The sequence below is a fragment of the Epargyreus clarus genome, unplaced genomic scaffold, assembly GCF_041222505.1.
Source record: "Epargyreus clarus isolate Ecla_fem2 unplaced genomic scaffold, WU_Ecla_fem_2.2 ptg000005l, whole genome shotgun sequence".
Lineage (NCBI taxonomy): Eukaryota > Metazoa > Arthropoda > Insecta > Lepidoptera > Hesperiidae > Epargyreus > Epargyreus clarus.
This window is the reverse complement of record NW_027332213.1, coordinates 13,794,710-13,812,789: the sequence shown is the minus strand read 5'-3', so window position 1 is coordinate 13,812,789 and position 18,080 is coordinate 13,794,710. Positions and strand designations below refer to the sequence as shown.

General features: G+C 32.9%; 1 protein-coding gene across 1 annotated transcript in view; it reads right to left on the bottom strand.

The window, feature by feature from the left end:
- Positions 1-5,927: 5,927 nt before the first annotated feature.
- Positions 5,928-18,080, bottom strand: part of LOC140757779 (uncharacterized) — a 28,032-nt gene continuing 15,879 nt past the window's right edge. Inside the window, exons 2-4 of the mRNA XM_073093650.1 lie at positions 7,741-8,029; positions 7,310-7,480; positions 5,928-6,883 (exon numbers count right to left, since the gene is read on the bottom strand). Coding sequence (XP_072949751.1) covers positions 6,607-6,883; positions 7,310-7,480; positions 7,741-8,029 — 737 coding nt within the window. The 3' untranslated portion in view covers positions 5,928-6,606. The remainder of the gene's footprint in view (positions 6,884-7,309; positions 7,481-7,740; positions 8,030-18,080) is intronic.

The following is an 18,080-nucleotide window of genomic DNA, read 5'->3' as shown; positions in this document are numbered from 1 at the left end:
AAATAAATAATTTATATAGGTTTATTGATCTACCCGTAAATGTAGTAATAAGGATACATATAATAAATGGGATAATAGTAAACGTATGGATAGTAATAGTAGGGGTAACCGGGGTAAGGCCAATAGTAGCACTTGGGTTTTTTCGGAGGGCATTCTTTGTCGGTATCTTCAGGCAAAGGGCTCGTGATAACGCTACTTATTATTGCAAATATAATAAGAATCGCATAGATTCTGACGTGTAGCGATTTCATCTGAAAGAAATACGTTATAGAACTTAGTTAATAGTTAATCACTATGGGAATCACAGTTGATAGTGAAATGCCGATTTAGTATCTATTTTAATGACTTCTATTAGGTACCTTTTTTTTACGAGGGGGAAACCTTCAAAAGGTACCTGACGCCATGGGAGTCTCACCACACCGTCTGGTGTGTGCGACGGTATGCGACCACACACACAGCCGTCCTTCCCGGGGTCGCCGACGGGCGCTTCGAGCTCCAACTCTTGCCACCCGCAACCCCAGAAGCCCCCTTTTAGTCGCGTCTTACGACAGGCAGGAGCTACCGTAGTCCTATTCTACTCCCGGAACTACAGGGACGAACATTCTATTAGGTACCTAGATTCCGTTAAAAAAAATGTTCCTCTTCAAATCATGTACACTTTTTTATAAATTAAAGACATAGCTTAATCGACACTTCCTATACACACCATACTGTGGTCATTTAAGGACATTATGAAAGAACAAACACAATACTATGTTACAAAAACCCAAATCGTACATATATCTGCACTAAATTACCAAGTAAGTTTTTAATCGAGATTGAACCCAAAATCGTTTGCGCGTGAGACAAGCATGTCCAGTGTGCCAGTACGCGAATAAAATATACAAGAAAAAGGAAATTCGGACATTAAAATATTTACATGTCTATAAAATTGCCGTAATTAATTATTTTTAATAACACGAGTAAAAACTACTCGTAATCGCTATAATAATCGTTTCGATTTTTTAAAAGATAATGTGTTACCTTTAAAGGCAGACCTGTTCTCTTAAGACTGCTCATTTTGATTGATTGGATCGTATTTTCCATTCTGGGTAAATTTTTGTTAATTGCAGTTTTATAACTGGAAACTAATTGATTTTGTACAGAGGTCGACGCGATGAGATTGGCAAAAAATATGACTCGTATGGTATGAAGGTTCCTACTAAAGGAAATAATATTTTTTATTTAAATTATATGTATACCTAAACTTGGTTTTGAAGTATTTCTGGAGCGCTATGACATGGGACTCTTTAAGAAAGGTGAAAGAAAGCGCTTCTGCAATGCTGACGATCACTGGTAACTATATTAGTATTGCAAATGTCCAATGGTGACGGTAACTACTTCCTATTAAGTAGTCCGTTTTATATCGTATGTGATGACTAGGCGGTACAGATGTTGCCTGTCGTAAGAGGCGACTAAAAGGGGGCTTCCGGGATTGCAGGCGGCAAGAGTGGGAGCTCAAACCGTCCAGCAAGCAACCCCGGGAAGGACGACGGTATGTGTGGTCGCATACCGTCGTAAACACCAGGTAGTGTGGGAGGAGCCAAAAGTGCTCCCCAGGGTAGAGCCCGATCGGGGCATCGCGCTTGGAGGTCTCCGGTTGTGTTCCCTCGGAGATCCCGGAGTTCTCCAACAAGCGTTGAGGACGGCCACCGGGGGGTTTTAGTGCGGTAAAAATCCCACATAACCCGGCGTCGCTCCCACGTCGTCGGGTACCTTTTGAAGGTTTCCCAAAACGTAAACAAAAAAAAATGGCGGTACAGATGTGGTGTCTAATCAAAACTCGTCAAAGGTGCTACACGATTGTGAATCACGCTATCGAAGCTTTCTCAATATCTTGGACACACGTTTCGAAGTGAGACTATCGGAGCATGGCCACTTCCGTCTAGCGGGAGATCTCCCTTTTACAAAAAAACTGATAAAAACAAATTTTAAATTGTTTTGGTTATAGGAGAGGTTGAGCCACCAGTCAACCGTAACTCGTATGTAACTTGATTTTTTTATGTAAGATAAAAGGGACGGACAAAGCGTGCATTCCCTACGGCAAGTAATCACTGCTGACCAAAGACATATGTAGTCACAGAATGTATGAGAGACAGAATTGGTTCCTACCTACGGTTGGCTACAGTAGTCTACAATACGTGAATTTCTAATACATTATATTTATAGATGTTACTATAATACTGTGGTAAGTACAAAGTGACGTTCCGTGTTTTTGCAAGAATCATTCTTCATTACACTTAAAATTTAATTAAAAGCAGCAATGCGCTTCTTAATGAATCATGGGGGACTTACGAATTTTAACATTGGGTTTAAGAGCAAAGTTGTTGTGATATGCTACGTACCTACGCATAGATATAATTGCATTTAGGTTGCCTTCTTTGAAAATATTTATTAAAACATGTACCTACTTATTAAAAAATGTGAACCAAAGTTTGTACCATACGGGGGCAGCTACCTGAACAATATCATGCGACGACCTCGGCAAGTTGAACAATGGAATGTATCGGATGATCGTTACGTATTTCCACCTGAGATCAGCCATGGATGTGGTGCTGTCCTTAAAGAATAAATTCTTCAAGTATGAGGACTATTTTTTTTTGACGACAAATCCATCTAAATGTTATGTTGTTAAGAGATAGTACAAACCCCCCTCTGTTTCTACGACTATAATGATGATGATAATGTACCCATGTTCTTGCAAATAAATATATTTGCACTTGAATAATATAAGACAGACGTAATTCCTGAAACAGTCGATTACAAACACGTACATATATAAGTTTCCTTGCGTACACTGCTTATAAAAGAGAAAAATAAACTAATAATACATGTGGACAAAACCTTATTTTGCAACAGTACTTTGTCGTCATGTCGGTACTGTGACGCAATGGTTGGCGTGACGTCATACGGTTCCATTTCTCATTAGCTACAGAGTTAATTATGATGGTTATCATCTCACTCTTCATAAACTACAAACATCTATACCTGCTTACAAAGGTTGCGTAAGTAACGTGAGGTATAAAATTTGTTTTATTTTTAATATCTAAGTATATTTACCAAATTTTGAGATAAGTAGGAGTATAGTTTAAGAAGGGATTGAGGAGATAAAGACCCATGGTCAAAACTTACATTAACTCAGTTATCATTACATAGACATTGATTAGACAGATAAAATTAAAACTCAAGATGATTGAAGTAATAGATTAAAAAACTTCGTAAAGATAGCCACGAATTACTTAATTAACTTATCTAACATTTAGCTTTGAAACCCTCTATTGTTAAAAATTAAAAACAATAGCACAGAATAAAAAAGATTTAGCACGCATTAACTGATAATATTTTTTTAGACGAGGTCGTTTCACGTTTGCATATTTTTTTGTAAGGGAATTAATCAACGTGAAATTGAAGTTATGTTAACCTGATTCTAATTTCGAATCTTGTGGATATGCTTGGCTACGTTTGATGACTGGCCTTGCATATTTTTATTAAATCTGACTTATATTCCTTAATCCTATGGGGGCTACGAAAACTATAATTAATTTACTTAAGTATACCTAAATGAATTTTATTTTATTTTTTAAATGTCATTCTTATTTTAATATCAGAATCTATAAATAAATCTATATATTTTTTTTTAATTCATTATTATTTTAATAAAGTTATCATATTTTAAAATCAGCACTGGCATAACTAAACAGGTATTCATAATAATAAAAAAAATAATGTCACATAAAACAAAATAACTGAAATTTGCTGTATAACGTTCATTTTTTTCATAATAATTTTTTTATAAGGTTTAGGCATAGATTAGTAAAGATTACTCACTCCTAACAAGAAAATGTACCCAGTTTTGAGATTTGAAACAGTTGCGTAAAAAAATTTTGCCACGTCTCCTAAAATCTCCGTGCTAAAATGTCCCTAAAATATTTGAAATTATGATTATAAATTATTTAATTATCATGAAAATTACGCAGTATTAGTTATTTATTCGTAAATTTTCTCTAAAAATGTTTTTATTTGTCAAGAATTCAAAAAAAGAACTTATTATAATAAGCCATTTGTGGCTTCATTCAATTTCAAGGCGGCGAAGTATCTTTACTAATCTATGGGTTTAGGTATATAGTTTTTACTTAAATAGTTTTTGTGTTTTATTATAAAAATGTTAATCGGTGAGTCTTTTCATCATTCAAAAGATTTTTATCCTTTTTTGCTTATTTACGAGATACTTAAATCCATTTAGTTAGTTTTAATCAATTACAACATATACAGGGTGAATTTTTAAAACGGGCCTTCAGGGCCAAATCCGAAACTATAAGGATTAGCGAAAAATGCTGAAAGGAGTTACGAGGCCGATTTTGATAAAAACTAAAACTGCATCATTAGTTTTTTTAAATATTTTTTTCCTTAGCCGGGAATCGAACGAGTTCATTTTGAAAAAAAATGACACCTCTATATTATTCCACTATCTGATAGTGTCGCTTATAAGGATCAAATTCTGGGAAGTAATGTTATGTGACAAATCAAAGGAAAAGGAAAATTTTGAAGAAAATACGTATTTTTCCATACATTGGCATACTAATCCTTAAGGATTATACATAACAAATGATTTATGTATAATTCTTTAGAAACAGACATAAGTCATACCATTGAAGAATTTTTTGGTTAATCAACTAATTATTCGATGTTATGACTATGACATACGGTTTAGTATGAGAAAGTAATAGTTTGGCAAATAAGTTACCGCCGTTTTTAGGATTTATTTTTTAATGAAAATAGATAACTGATTAAATAGTAAATTCTTATTGTTTGTTGTTTACAACTTCGTTTCAACGTTAAATATGATTTTCTATATTTATTTTTTTAGTAATCACTCGGATTTGACTCTAAAAAGTAATTCTCGCAAATTGTCAACTTTACATCTGTATTAAACGAAACTCCGCCCATAGCAAGTAAATCTATTTTATTGGTCCTAAAAATTACCTTAGCTAAATCGGACATAAAAATATAAATTATTGGGATACAAAACGTCCATTTCGAATAATTAGAAACATTGAGCCAAAAAAAAATGTTAATACACGAAATGTTTAAATTAATGAATGGCGGGAAGTTAAATGCCAAATTAATATGAAAAAATATGTATTTTCTTAAAATTGAGGCTTTTCCTTTAGTTTGTCATTTATCATTACTTCCCAGATTTTGATCCTTATAAGCAACACTATCAGATAGTGGAATAATATAGAGGGTGCATTTTTTTTCAAAATGAACTCGTTCGATTCCCGGTTAGGGAAAAAGTTATTTTAAAAAAGTAATGATGCAGTTTTAGTTTTTATCAAAATCGGCCTCGTAACTCCTTTCAGCATTTTTCGCTAATCCTTATAGTTTCCGATTTGGCCCTGAAGGCCCGTTTTAAAAATTCACCCTGTATATACATCGTCTCATCATTTACTTTTCCCGCCATGCGCTCTTTTTCTTTTTTTGGAAAGGAAATGAAAACTAAATATAATCAAAATATAATTTATTAGAATTACCAAAAAGCTGTCTAACATAAATAAAAGTATCTACATTTATATTTACAGGATACCTACATTCATAAGTAAATTTAAATAATTATTTACAACAATGGTGAGGTATTTTCCATCTCGTGAAAAGTTATTTCAACTTAGTTAAAATGTACTAAGTATGTAGTTAAGTACTAAAGTTAAAAGAAGATTTTTAAAATGAGTTAAAAGAATATTTCCATAATAAGAGATAAATTATCTTATAAATCAATAACTAAAATATCGAAATACAAGATTTTTTTTTATATTTTAAAATGGAAAACAGTTACGAAAAAATATTTATAGGTAATTTCGTTTTAACCAATAAAAATAATTATTACTATACAATTAATAGGAAAAGGTGAGTAAAATTAACATAAAATTTCATACCATTCCCAAATACAAAGTTGATTGATTTAAACTAAAATTATTTATATTACACTACTTATCGATATATTTCTCAGGTTTTGAAAATTTAAATTCATATAACTTCTTTCTTCTTTGGGAAGTCGGTTATTATTTAAATTACTCTACTTATCGATTATACCTTTCTTTTTTTGGAAGTAGGTTAAAAATTAATCCTATCGTACACAATCAGATAACAAATAAGTAGTATCGTAGATCGGTGTCGTGTCGTAGTTAATACTAAAAATGTTGAAATTTTTATTTTAAGGCATTCATTAAACATAGAACATTTCTCTTCTCCCATATTTTCCTCGTACGTACTATAAAACGTATTAGCACAAAATACGTCGTTTACATAAAATGTAATCTTAAAAGATCAAAGTGCTTACACTTAAATTCTGCTAATTTAACATCGTTATCTTTAAAGATACATTATAACATATCAAAATCCTATCACAGTAACTTCGCTAGATTAAGCTGTTCAAATTCCCTACTTAAGGTGTATTCGACTAGTAATCTACCGTTCTCTACTATATAGAAACAACATAAATGTCAAGTAAAAAAATCACTAGTCTACTTCACTGTATTCCATTACATCTGTCTAGTAAATTTATCCTAATCATTAAAACATTAGTATATTTTGAAGTAATCTCAACGGCGAAGATCTACAGAGCGGGCGTCCTCTAGGACAGGAGTATCGCCTAACACACATGGCGAATTGCCTATCACATTCGCAAAGTCTTCCCGCACATCCATTAATGTACTTGTGTTGCGATTGGTAGTTTTCTAACGCGCACAGAGGCTGCCCGTTGAAGCAGCTCCAGTAATATGGCTGGAAGTAGACCGTGTAGAAGGGACAGCGGATGTCTTCGTAACATTCGTCGTGCATCTTACAGCAACTGTGGAATTGAATAAGCACCAAGTGTTTATAAAATACACATATAGGTACACCTATATGTATACAAAAAGTTTTTGGTCGAATTTTCTTCAGACCTCAAGACACAGTATTATCAATTCCTCTATATTTCCATATTACTAATATTACTATTATGCTTGTAGGACTATATCAGTTCACAATTCACATATTGCTTAACCTTGCCATTTACGTCAATGGTGCGCAGGTGCAGAAACATAACAAAGATTTGTCAAAATTTGTCTTGTAACATACAAATTAGCTTGTTTAGTACGAGTACCTTTAGATGGCAAAAAAAAAACACCTTTAAGAGTTATAGTAAAAAATGGACAGATGATATTGTATTACGAACCTCAAAAGGTATATCATCTAGAACGGCACAACGTATGGAACAGGAATGATAATATCTTACTTGTCAATTCCATCAGCAGGTCTTCCAGAGCCGAGGAAGCCACAGTAGCAGCCGTAGCCCTTGTAGGCGACAGGGTTGCAGCCGGTGGCGCAGGTCAACATGTTGTACAGGTGGACCACACCGCGTTTGCCGCGGTTGTCCTTGTTCGTGTATTGTTCTGATCTTATCTCTCTGTAATGTGATGTCATGATGTTACTTGTTTGTGACAGATGCGAATCAGAATAAGCTTTGCAAATTTCGTTTACCTGAATATTGATGGACTAATTTTAGCTTCATTATCATCTTCAAATCATGCCTTTATTCTGAAGACCACTTTAATAGATCTGTTTGTTATAATGTTTTAATTTTTCACATAATATTGCTCAATTATGTAATGAAGTTCTATCGTATTTACCAGTAAAGGACAGAAATACGACATTAACGAAACTCACCTGACTCCTTTCAAGTAGTCAGCTTCCGGAATGGAGAATCTGAAAGGATCTCGAGCGAAGCCCACGAGAAGTTGATGTTTAACTCTGTCATCTTGACTATATTTACGTGCATAATTTAATTGGTTTCCTTTGGTATCTGGGAAGCTGTCGTTTAATTGACTATTTCTATAATTATAAGGGCTGTATCTTACTGGCGGTGCATTATATGGCTTGTTTCTAGGCCTAAGTTGGGCGTACGATGTGGTATTATATATTTGTTCGTAAGTCAAAGGTATTTTTTTTGACCAATCTGAAACAAAAAGATAAATTAGTTGATATTCGTGGGTTTTACTTGTAACTTCTATTGTTGTTTCTTTAATTAAGTTGTATTTTAGATGAAGGTTAGATTGTTACGCATTTTGGGAATGTTTTGAAGCATGTGAAGACATAATCTTTTGTTTCGTGTATTACTCGTAAATCAACTTCATTGTTTTGAAATGGAGGTGAGATGGAGATTTGCTTTGCTGATTTACAATACGTCATCATTTGAAACATTACATTTATCTTGCTTTTAAAATGATCTAACCTTGCTTTATTGCTTGCGAATAATTCCGATGACCCATTAAGACAAAACTGTATTAATTAAAGAAAAAAAATCGAGTATACACGTTGTGGACAATGTATTCTCCATAGTACATAAATAACAAATCAAATGCTGCCAATTATGATGATAGTGCAGCCGAGCCATTGAAAAATCAGCACTTTTCATGCACTGGATATTTTCGAACAATGGTGGCTAATAGAATGGACAAAGGGATTGTGCGATGGGTTACTGTATCAATGGTGAGGATATGGAGGCAGCCGACTATGAAATGGATAGAAATGATACTAGTTTGTAATACGCACGTTTTGATACTTGTAATTTTGGCATACATGTATATGTGTCTTTCTGAATCAAGGTTTTTTAAATAGTCAAGAACTAAATGAGTTAAAGTGCTCAATTTGTATAGTTCAATTAATGTTTATACAAATAGAACTACTGTGGAGTGTCCACTACATACTATATAGTAATGTAATAGACATATAATATGTAGTATTATACGTACACAATGTCTGGTGTTAGTTAAATAATTTTGCAAGTATATGAAATCCTTTATGATACGCATAATGATATTTAATATCAGTTTTAGGATCAAGGAAGAGCCAATCTTAATGACTGGCCGGTGAGATTAGATCAGGAAATTTACTTAAGGTGTTGCAGGAAACATTACAGTGTTATATGCATATGAATGAGATATGTGTAAGCGGCTGACATAAGCACTAAATGACTAATGTTTATTATTAATCAATAATAATATACCCTATTACAGCATAGGTAGTGTTGTAGGCTTCAGGTTGACAGGTGTGATACTGAAGATCGAAATGATTTATTCTTAAGGACTTCAAGATACATTTTCCTTTTTTTGGCTAGTTACAGACATGAAGTGAGGCTACATCCAGACTTGACCCAATTGGATACATACAAAAAAATCTGGAGGCACGGCAGTGCCTCCTCCAAGTCGAGCCAAAAGAAGCGGCACGGCCGTAGCCTTCTTTTCTCGAAGCAATTCGGCCCATTTTTGACCCCCCGTAACTTCGTTGCATATGAAGCTATTGAAATTTACCAATACCAAAAAATATGCACTTTTCCTATTTTTAGGTTGTCAGCCTACCGTCATCCACGTTATTGATCAAATTGTAGCAGTGTATGTATAATCCTTATGATATTTATTGAGAGTACATAAACTGAAACATCAGACAATACACGTTTGACATTTTGAAAAAGAGTATAATATAATGCAATCGGTATTATTCAAGGTTATTTGTATTTGAATCGAATGTCTTATGCATCAAGTACGCTATTGATCATTTTATAATGTCAAAAGCTGATTTTACAGTGATATATTAAATTCAAAGATTAACCGTGGTACTTTTGATTAGAGATGAGATAAAGTACTTTGTTTGAGGAGTTCTGACTTATATGATTTTATAAATCCGTCTGTAAAAGATTTTTCATTATTTTGGAAATACAAATTTACTTATCTTACTTACTGTTATCTCTTACCAGTTTAGACTGTAATGATGACTGTAATATATGATTGCATACATACCGAAGTAGCAAACGAACATGCTGTCCACCTGACGGTGAGTGGCAGTAGGGCATGGATATTTATGACCAATCCCCGACAAGATTAGAGTGTACCAAAGGTTGACCACAGATATGTTGCTAATATTGCGGACTAAGTTGGAACTTGTTGTAATTGTACCTTAAGAATCGTCCCATTACAGAATATCATTTTAAATTTCAGGCAATTAAAAGTAAGGTGAAGTTTTATTTCGACGTGTTTTACTCAATAAGGTATATTAACCGGATACTACAGAGAAGATATCCTGCTAACCTTGCTGGCGCTTGCACTTTTATCAAGATTTAAACATCGGAAGACCTTCCTTATATGGTTTTGTGTCATGAACCTTGTATGCTGATACATGGCTGATACAGAATAATATTTTATTACGTGAGAGAGATTCTTAAAACAGTCAATCAGCTTTAAATTCAAGTGTTAAAATACTTGCAATAATATTTTGATAGAGATATGAGCATAAGCTTGGACATAAGTTCTACTTATATTTTTTACAACACTATTTTGCGCCTTTGGGCGTCCGCCATGTTGAATTTAGAATGACGTCACTAAGATAATTACGCAATCTTTGACATCCAAATCATACATATGATGATTTTGACATATGTCAAATTTCAGCTCAATCGGTTGGTTTAAAATTAAAATGGATATGACCCTCAAAAAGATGATCATAAGCGATTACAAAGCTTATCTTACAGCATAGCATAACAGTACTATTTTTAAAAACAATTAAAAATCAATTCAGTTTACGTTCAAAAACAAATCAGATTGAATGGTTCAGTGACATTTTTTGAGCTGATTGATTGAGCGGGCGACCTTGTTTCATGTATATGCAATGTTAAAATAATTGACCAAGTGCGAGTCAAACTCCGTTCACACTGAGGGTTATTATTTATTTTGTCAAATATATTTAAAATTTTAAATATATTTAAAATTTTAATATATTTAAAATTTGTTGTTACGGAAGTTATTTATTTTACGGATTATTTACGGAAGTTATTTTACGGAGTTATTTATATTCATATATCATTATAGCAGCCATAAAAGTAAATGAATTGTGAAAATTTAAAATGTCGATCTATTAAGGTTCATTAGACAAAGCGAAAAATTCCGAAATATAGCAGTTTTTTGTATGGCGCCCCCTACTTATTTTCAAGCTGTTTATTTTTAATTTAGTTATTAGTTCAGAAATTGTTGTTACAGCAGCCACCTTTATACATATTCTGTAAAAAAATCAAGTGTTTATTTATTACGGTTTAAGAGATAGAGCTCTGACAGACGAATAGACATCAAAGGCTTAGAAATAGGGTTCCGTTTTTACCCTTTACATACCGAACCCTAAAAACTAAAGCGCATATTGCTGAGTTTTATATATCAGAATGATGACTCGCAAACGTCAATTAGGTATGGTGTACTGGAGTAGGACAACGTGGCTTGATTTTGTTTGAGCGCTTCGCATATTTTTTTCGTCCATATTTAGCTTGTAAACTTTTAGATTGTTTTTATTTGATACACTTTTTGGAGTGACACTTTTGTCTGTCGATGCAATATTAGGAAAATATGTTGGCTGTGCAATTTATTTATATTCTTTCCGTGCGTAAATAACTATTTCTGAGGCGAAAATATAGTCATAGTATTTTGAAATTATCGAAGGGATATATGAGTTACACGATAACTTTATAAATATATTTTCTCAGTGTAAAAGTGATAGATAGGTGGATCGACTTTGAAGGCACTGTCACATCTATTCCTACCTAATAATAGCACCAGTGTTAAGAGTTAAAGGTGTGTTAAGAGAGATTTATCCAACTTAGTTCTCAAGGGTGCCAACGCATCTGTGGCCGATCTCAGGTAGGATTCTAATTCCATCTAGGATTACAGTTGACACTCACCATCAAGTAGACTGTATGGTTTGCTACTTCTATATTATATAAAAAATATGACTTTCTAAGAATAGCACCAGAAATATCTACCATCCGTTTAAATATTATTAGGTAGGTCAAGTCTCGCGACACTTACTGTCTAGAAAGACTAGAAAGATTTTCAGAAAATATCTTAAGATAGAGCAAAGTCTAGTAGTCTAATCTATTTATGGCAGCAATTTGTTACACTGCAAGGTGCAAAGCCTTGTAGTATCTTGCAAAAATGAAAAGGTCTAAGCATTTTCGTAAGAAATAAAATTTATTTTATTTTCATTTCTAGTGTGGTTGCATTTACACAAGAATCCAGAGTTACATCAAGAGATTTATCTTATGTAGTGCAAATTCGTAAATGCTATGTCTATATTTCATACATTTTATTTCTACGCGATATTAGATCTATGGTTAATAGATATATTATGTGTAAGTAAGTACAAAGAGAATTCAATAGGGATAAGAAACATTCATCCTGTCATTTTTATTCTTTATCGACTACCTGTACAAGTTTAAATAATAGAGGACTCTAGAGGTTTCAACTATGAAGATGAGCGTTGCTGTACATTATGTACGCCTACATAAATATATGTTTAGGCACTTCGTTATACATACAATAACACATCGCTGCATTGCAAGAATAGCCGCACAACTTAAATTTTTTACTTTATTTTTCTGTTAATTTAATCCAATATATTTCCTATTTTAATGTGTCTAATTATAATGTGGTTACGTATATAACTGCATTTTTAATTATTTTAACTTCATTAATTAAGAAGATCTCGAAATGAAAACATTGTTCAATTTAAAGTAGCACTGTGGCTAGTGGATATAGGTAATTTTATTTCTAAGCGTCAAGAAGTTACTTTTATATATTGATGGAATTACAAGTTTTTAGAATAAATTTGACAAAATATAAATAAAAAAATAAGTGCACCTTTTAAACATGTATGTGCATATGTATATGTGCCAGAATTCTTACGACCAACAATTAGTCCAAAAATAGAGGGTGAGTCAAATTACATGTGAATTTGAAATGAGCATAATAATATGGTCAATGCCAACGTTACCAAACGATTAGTATTTACGAATGATTTATAATGTTTTCATCATCAAGATATATTTGCTGATGGGTAATGTCAAGGCGTCTAATGTGTAATAATGGATCGGGTCCCAAATGTGGTAACCGGCCTTGATGGGACGAGAAAGTTTCATCTCGGGGGCCATAGTTTGGTGGCATTATGGCGAGTAGACAAGTTTTAATTATTTAATGGTTACGTTAGCGCTTTGAGGTCAGTGGCATAGTAAATGAGTAAGGTCTTCGGTCTCCAAAAAGTTTTATAAGGGTACGGAAATTTCTACGTCTGTATCTCTACCTGTACCGTATCACGAATGATGTAGAGCCTTAGATTGTAGAGCAGGTATGGGTAACTTTATTAAAGTTGCCTTAATTAAAAAAGTCGCGGGGCGTTGTTAAATTATAATCGTGGATCGTAGTACAAAAGGGAGAACATGGGTTCGAGCAGGCTTCTGAACGATAAAGTTCTACCCAATTCCCATTTCGTAAAACATGCAATTGTGGGCGTAAGAAAAATTTTGCCACCTATGAATAGGTTGATAGAAAAAGTCTTTCAGTCTTCCACATGAAGTGAAACCTAAGCTAATGCGGTTCACATAAGGCCCACGGACTGGTAGTTACTCGTATATCTATGCGATGTAGAGTATGTTACACGCTTCTGTTAGTTTAAAAGTGGTGAAACTTTTCGACTTTGTAAGCATCTCTGCCAAACCATATTTTCCTTATGATATCCGTGTTAAGTGCTTCTGTATTTTGATTTGGAGGAAATATGGTATTAGGCGAACTGAAATATATTTCTAACGTGAAAATGTATTTTAACATTATACTTTGTATAATTTTATTCGCATTACCCAGTGTTGTTAGATCTATGCTGTTTTACAATAGTTAGAGATTTTAAATATGGCCGTTAAATCACTATTAATAAAAAATAAATAGTATTATTTATTTATTATAATTATATGAATATCATCAGGGTACTTAACAACTACTTTGGTAAATTAATATTTAATACTATTATTTGTTTAACATTATCATATTGCTAATATAAATATTATTGAAATACCAATAATTTGGTTTCGTTTCTTACGTGATTTTATTTGTGTTAAAACTTTATCAAATAGTAGGTATTTGAAAAATTATAACGTACAGTTTTACTTACTTTTACTTAAATATTTTGTTTACAATAAACTTAAATTAATATTTTGAGTGAATGTCACGGCCATTTCAATTTTATGAATATAATGCATAGTTTATCCTTAAAAGAGGCTTTGAAAAGTTCTTACTGGCATTGAAAAATATGTTGTATCTCAACTATTTAATTATATACCTTGCTAGGTTTGATAAAATGAAACAGGTCTGGGCTATTGTTAAAGCTCCTTTATCGATACCTAGATAGGTTTGATTTTCAGCGGCACCAAATCTATATGTATGATGAATTTCACCTCTAGTTCTAGCATTGATTAAACCATGCATAAAAGAAGGGCTGTCGCAATTAAAACAAACAAAAAAAATAACCGATTTCAAAGTCACTGAAAAGGTAAAAAATAAATGATATGGAGTTTAGTACGTATCCAACTAATTCTTAAATCGATGATCATACTGGATACGGTCTACGTCGTGTTACTCGTGATCTTGGAAAATATACGTAGCCTGTTTCAAAGTCGGTAAAAACGGTAATTTACGAAGATTAGATACATGGCATTTTGATTTAAAATTAATTGGACGTAAAAACTCTATCGACCTACAGTATTAGGTTGAAGGTTGCAGTATAATGACTATTCTTGATGGCGTGATGAATTCACAAGTTAATAAATAATTCCAATGAGCAAAACTTGCACGCTAATGGTTTTTGATTAGAGATCTTGTGGTGATCCGTAATATCTGAAAATATTGGTATCGAAAACTATGTAATACCTACTCATATTGCAATCAACATTTTTTAAATAAATTTGAATGCCGTTTTTTGCGTATATGAATTTAATTTTAAAAGGTCGATTCCCTAGGAATAAATGTATACTACACTAATAGATACAGATAACTGATCAAACAATCACTAAGCCAATGGACTGTGAGTAGTAACATTATTCAATCAATTTTAATTAATTTTATCCAATGCTTTGTATAAAAAATAATTTATGAAGATTCGCGTGAAGATGACCATTGTTGCATGCCGTTCTGTGACTCATTTTTAATGTATATCTCGGTTTCTTTTAAAAGATATTTTTTTAAATAAATACGGATGAATTTTTTTATAGATGTATTTTGTCATTCTAAAACTGACATATTAACAAAATACACATCCAAAACGAAAAAAAGAACATCTGAGGCAGATCAAATTAGATTTTTTCGATTCTCAAATAAAAATGTATTTTGAATAAATAAGTTTTTCTCGGTCGAGCCGTACTTTTACTAAATGAGAGTACGCACAGCCACAATTTCGCCGCAACAAACAGAACTTGATTTCGTAAGTGAAAGTTTAAAAGTCGAATTATCGTAACGCGCGCCTCTGATATGACCGGTTGACCGTCAATGAAAGTGGTCGCGTGTCCATTGCTACACGACATGTGGGCGGTTCGCCCGATATTTGCAAGTAGAAGAACCTGACAGATATAGATTCGAGTTCCACCTTAAAACACAGGGGCCCGGAACGCATTTATGACCGACAAGGCCGTTCCCAGGTAAGATACTATTTGGGGTGCCACACAAGTGTCAGTGGGTTGCAGTGGCCATTTTTCATTAGGTAGACTGTGTGCTGTTTACTTCTTCATGCAAGGGTCGTAGTTTATCCATAGTTTTAGATTACCTACTTAACAGTCTTAAATTTATTTTGTTGATGACACTGAAAAGAACTTGAAAGTTGTTGAATTTTATAAACTTCTTATATGAAAATATTTGAAAACTTGAAATTATTTTCTCATCTCTACTTAGAGAGTTTCGAGCAATTTAATAATAGGTATACTTATACCTATTATTAAATTATAATATAAAAAGTTACTAAATAAAATATTAATTATATAAAACATAGACGCACAGAAGACTATCCAAATTTTATGCGTTAATCTCATTCGTAAACGGAGACTCTAATTACACAGATATGCTATTCTACATTTTCACATACGCGTAGCGAGAATAATGCCGCTCTAAGTAGTAAGATTCACAGAAACTATCATTATGAACAGCAACTTCAGATAATTACTGTTACTTTAGATATAATTTGCACATTCATTGTGTCGGTTTAATTCGGTGTACTATAAAGGACGAGTCACATAAATTATACGGCAATTGTACAGGCAGACGGGGACAATAAACTATTAGTTATAAACATTACCACCCTTTTATTAGCTTGACTTGTATGTAGGTACTATGTCCGTAACGGAATCTTTGAACTCGATTTTTCCCTACTTTGAACGGTCCGATTAATTTAAATTTTGAACACTTATGAAGATTCGATAACAATACAGGTCTTATACGTGTGCAAAAACTTACAAAGAAAAAATACTTTTTTTTTAATTATACACAAATTATCATCCATAGGTCAATGGAAACGCGTACCGTGAAATTTGGATAGCGATCTCACTGAGTAGTAACTTACTCATAAGTCCAGTGCACATAACATTTTGCTGAATAATTCGCGACATTCTTAACTTTTATAATAAAAGCTTGTATTTCTTGTTTACTTGACTGTTGAATGTATTTATTAAAACACAACCTTTAGAGGCTCATTAAAAAGAAATGCGGATGCAAAGCAGCTTTTACTTTAGATTTTGAGATTTTTAACCCTTACCATGTAACACCTTAATAAATAAAGGTTTTATTTTTCGTTAAGTACGAATCTTACAGTTAATAGAAAATAACAACGTGTGTATGGATAATCTCAGGTTTTTTATATAGACAACTCAGTAACATTACTATTACCAGTTATTTTTTAATATTACAATATTTTCCACACTAAAAGAAAGTCATGTAATTTCTAGTACTTTTGGTTTTTAATCAACAATGTTTATTTTTATCGTATACCATTTTTGATTATATTTTTTCTACTGGAGTAAGATGAGCTGAAGCTGCAATGGGCTAGCTACATCGTTCATAGGACAGATTATTGTTGGGGTACAAGTTTTCCAATGGAGACCACGTTTGGGCAAAGAAGATCGCCTTGAGAGGTGATCCGACGACCTGAAGAATACCAACCGACCGGAAACCAATAGATTCAGAGGGTTCAGTATTGCCCAAGTCAAGGCAGACACAGATCTCCTGGACGTAGTCCACCAGTTGTTTATAAAACCAGGCTGTTAGTTCGGTTGGCAAAAAGTTTGGTTATGAATCCTAGTAGGCTATTAGGCGTGTAAATAGTTGGCGCAAGGAACACATTGCATAGGTAAATGAAGTGAGTTCTGTTTGATGACAAAACTTCGACAGAGATGTTAGATAATAGTTTCATAGTCAAGTTCAGTGCAAGTAGTTTAACGGTTTAACTTTAGTAACTTTATGATTATGTAATGGAAGTATTAACAGTCTCGTAACTCGCATCCTCTTTTTATATGTATATCTATCTATATAGTAATCACTGCTAATGACAAATGATATAATAATATTTAAAACTGTATACGCAAATTGGAGATATTAAAATGAAAACTAAGTTGTGTTGCTTCGAAAGAATAAAAATTGCGCCAACAATTTATAAAATAAAGCATGAAGGAAAAATAGAATATGTGCTTGCATTTCACTTATCCCTAGACTGTGATGACCTCCTGTTCCCTACAGGACTTCCTTAGGACTTAGTTTATTTTTTTGTGTAACTTTAATTCTTAAGACACTTAATAAATAATATGTCAGTGTTTGACATTACTCCTTTAAGGCAAATATGCAGTCAAACCCTGGAAATGACTACTAGTTAAACGTTTGTCTGTTACAAATAGCAATTCCACAGTAGCAGTTTTCGATAGTGAGAGCGAATGAAATTAGAACAACTATCTACAGCCTCAAATTATGAAACATCGAATTGAAACTATATAAGTTGTTTCACTTGCTCGCTTTAATTGGGTAGTACTTGTTTTGTTTGCTTCATTATTAATTAGCAAATAGACTCATGTTATGTCACTAATATAGAATGTGAGTGGATTTGTAGAACTCTCGATTTGGTCCATGAATAGTGTTACGTATTGTCGTATTTTTAATTGTGTATCTATAAAA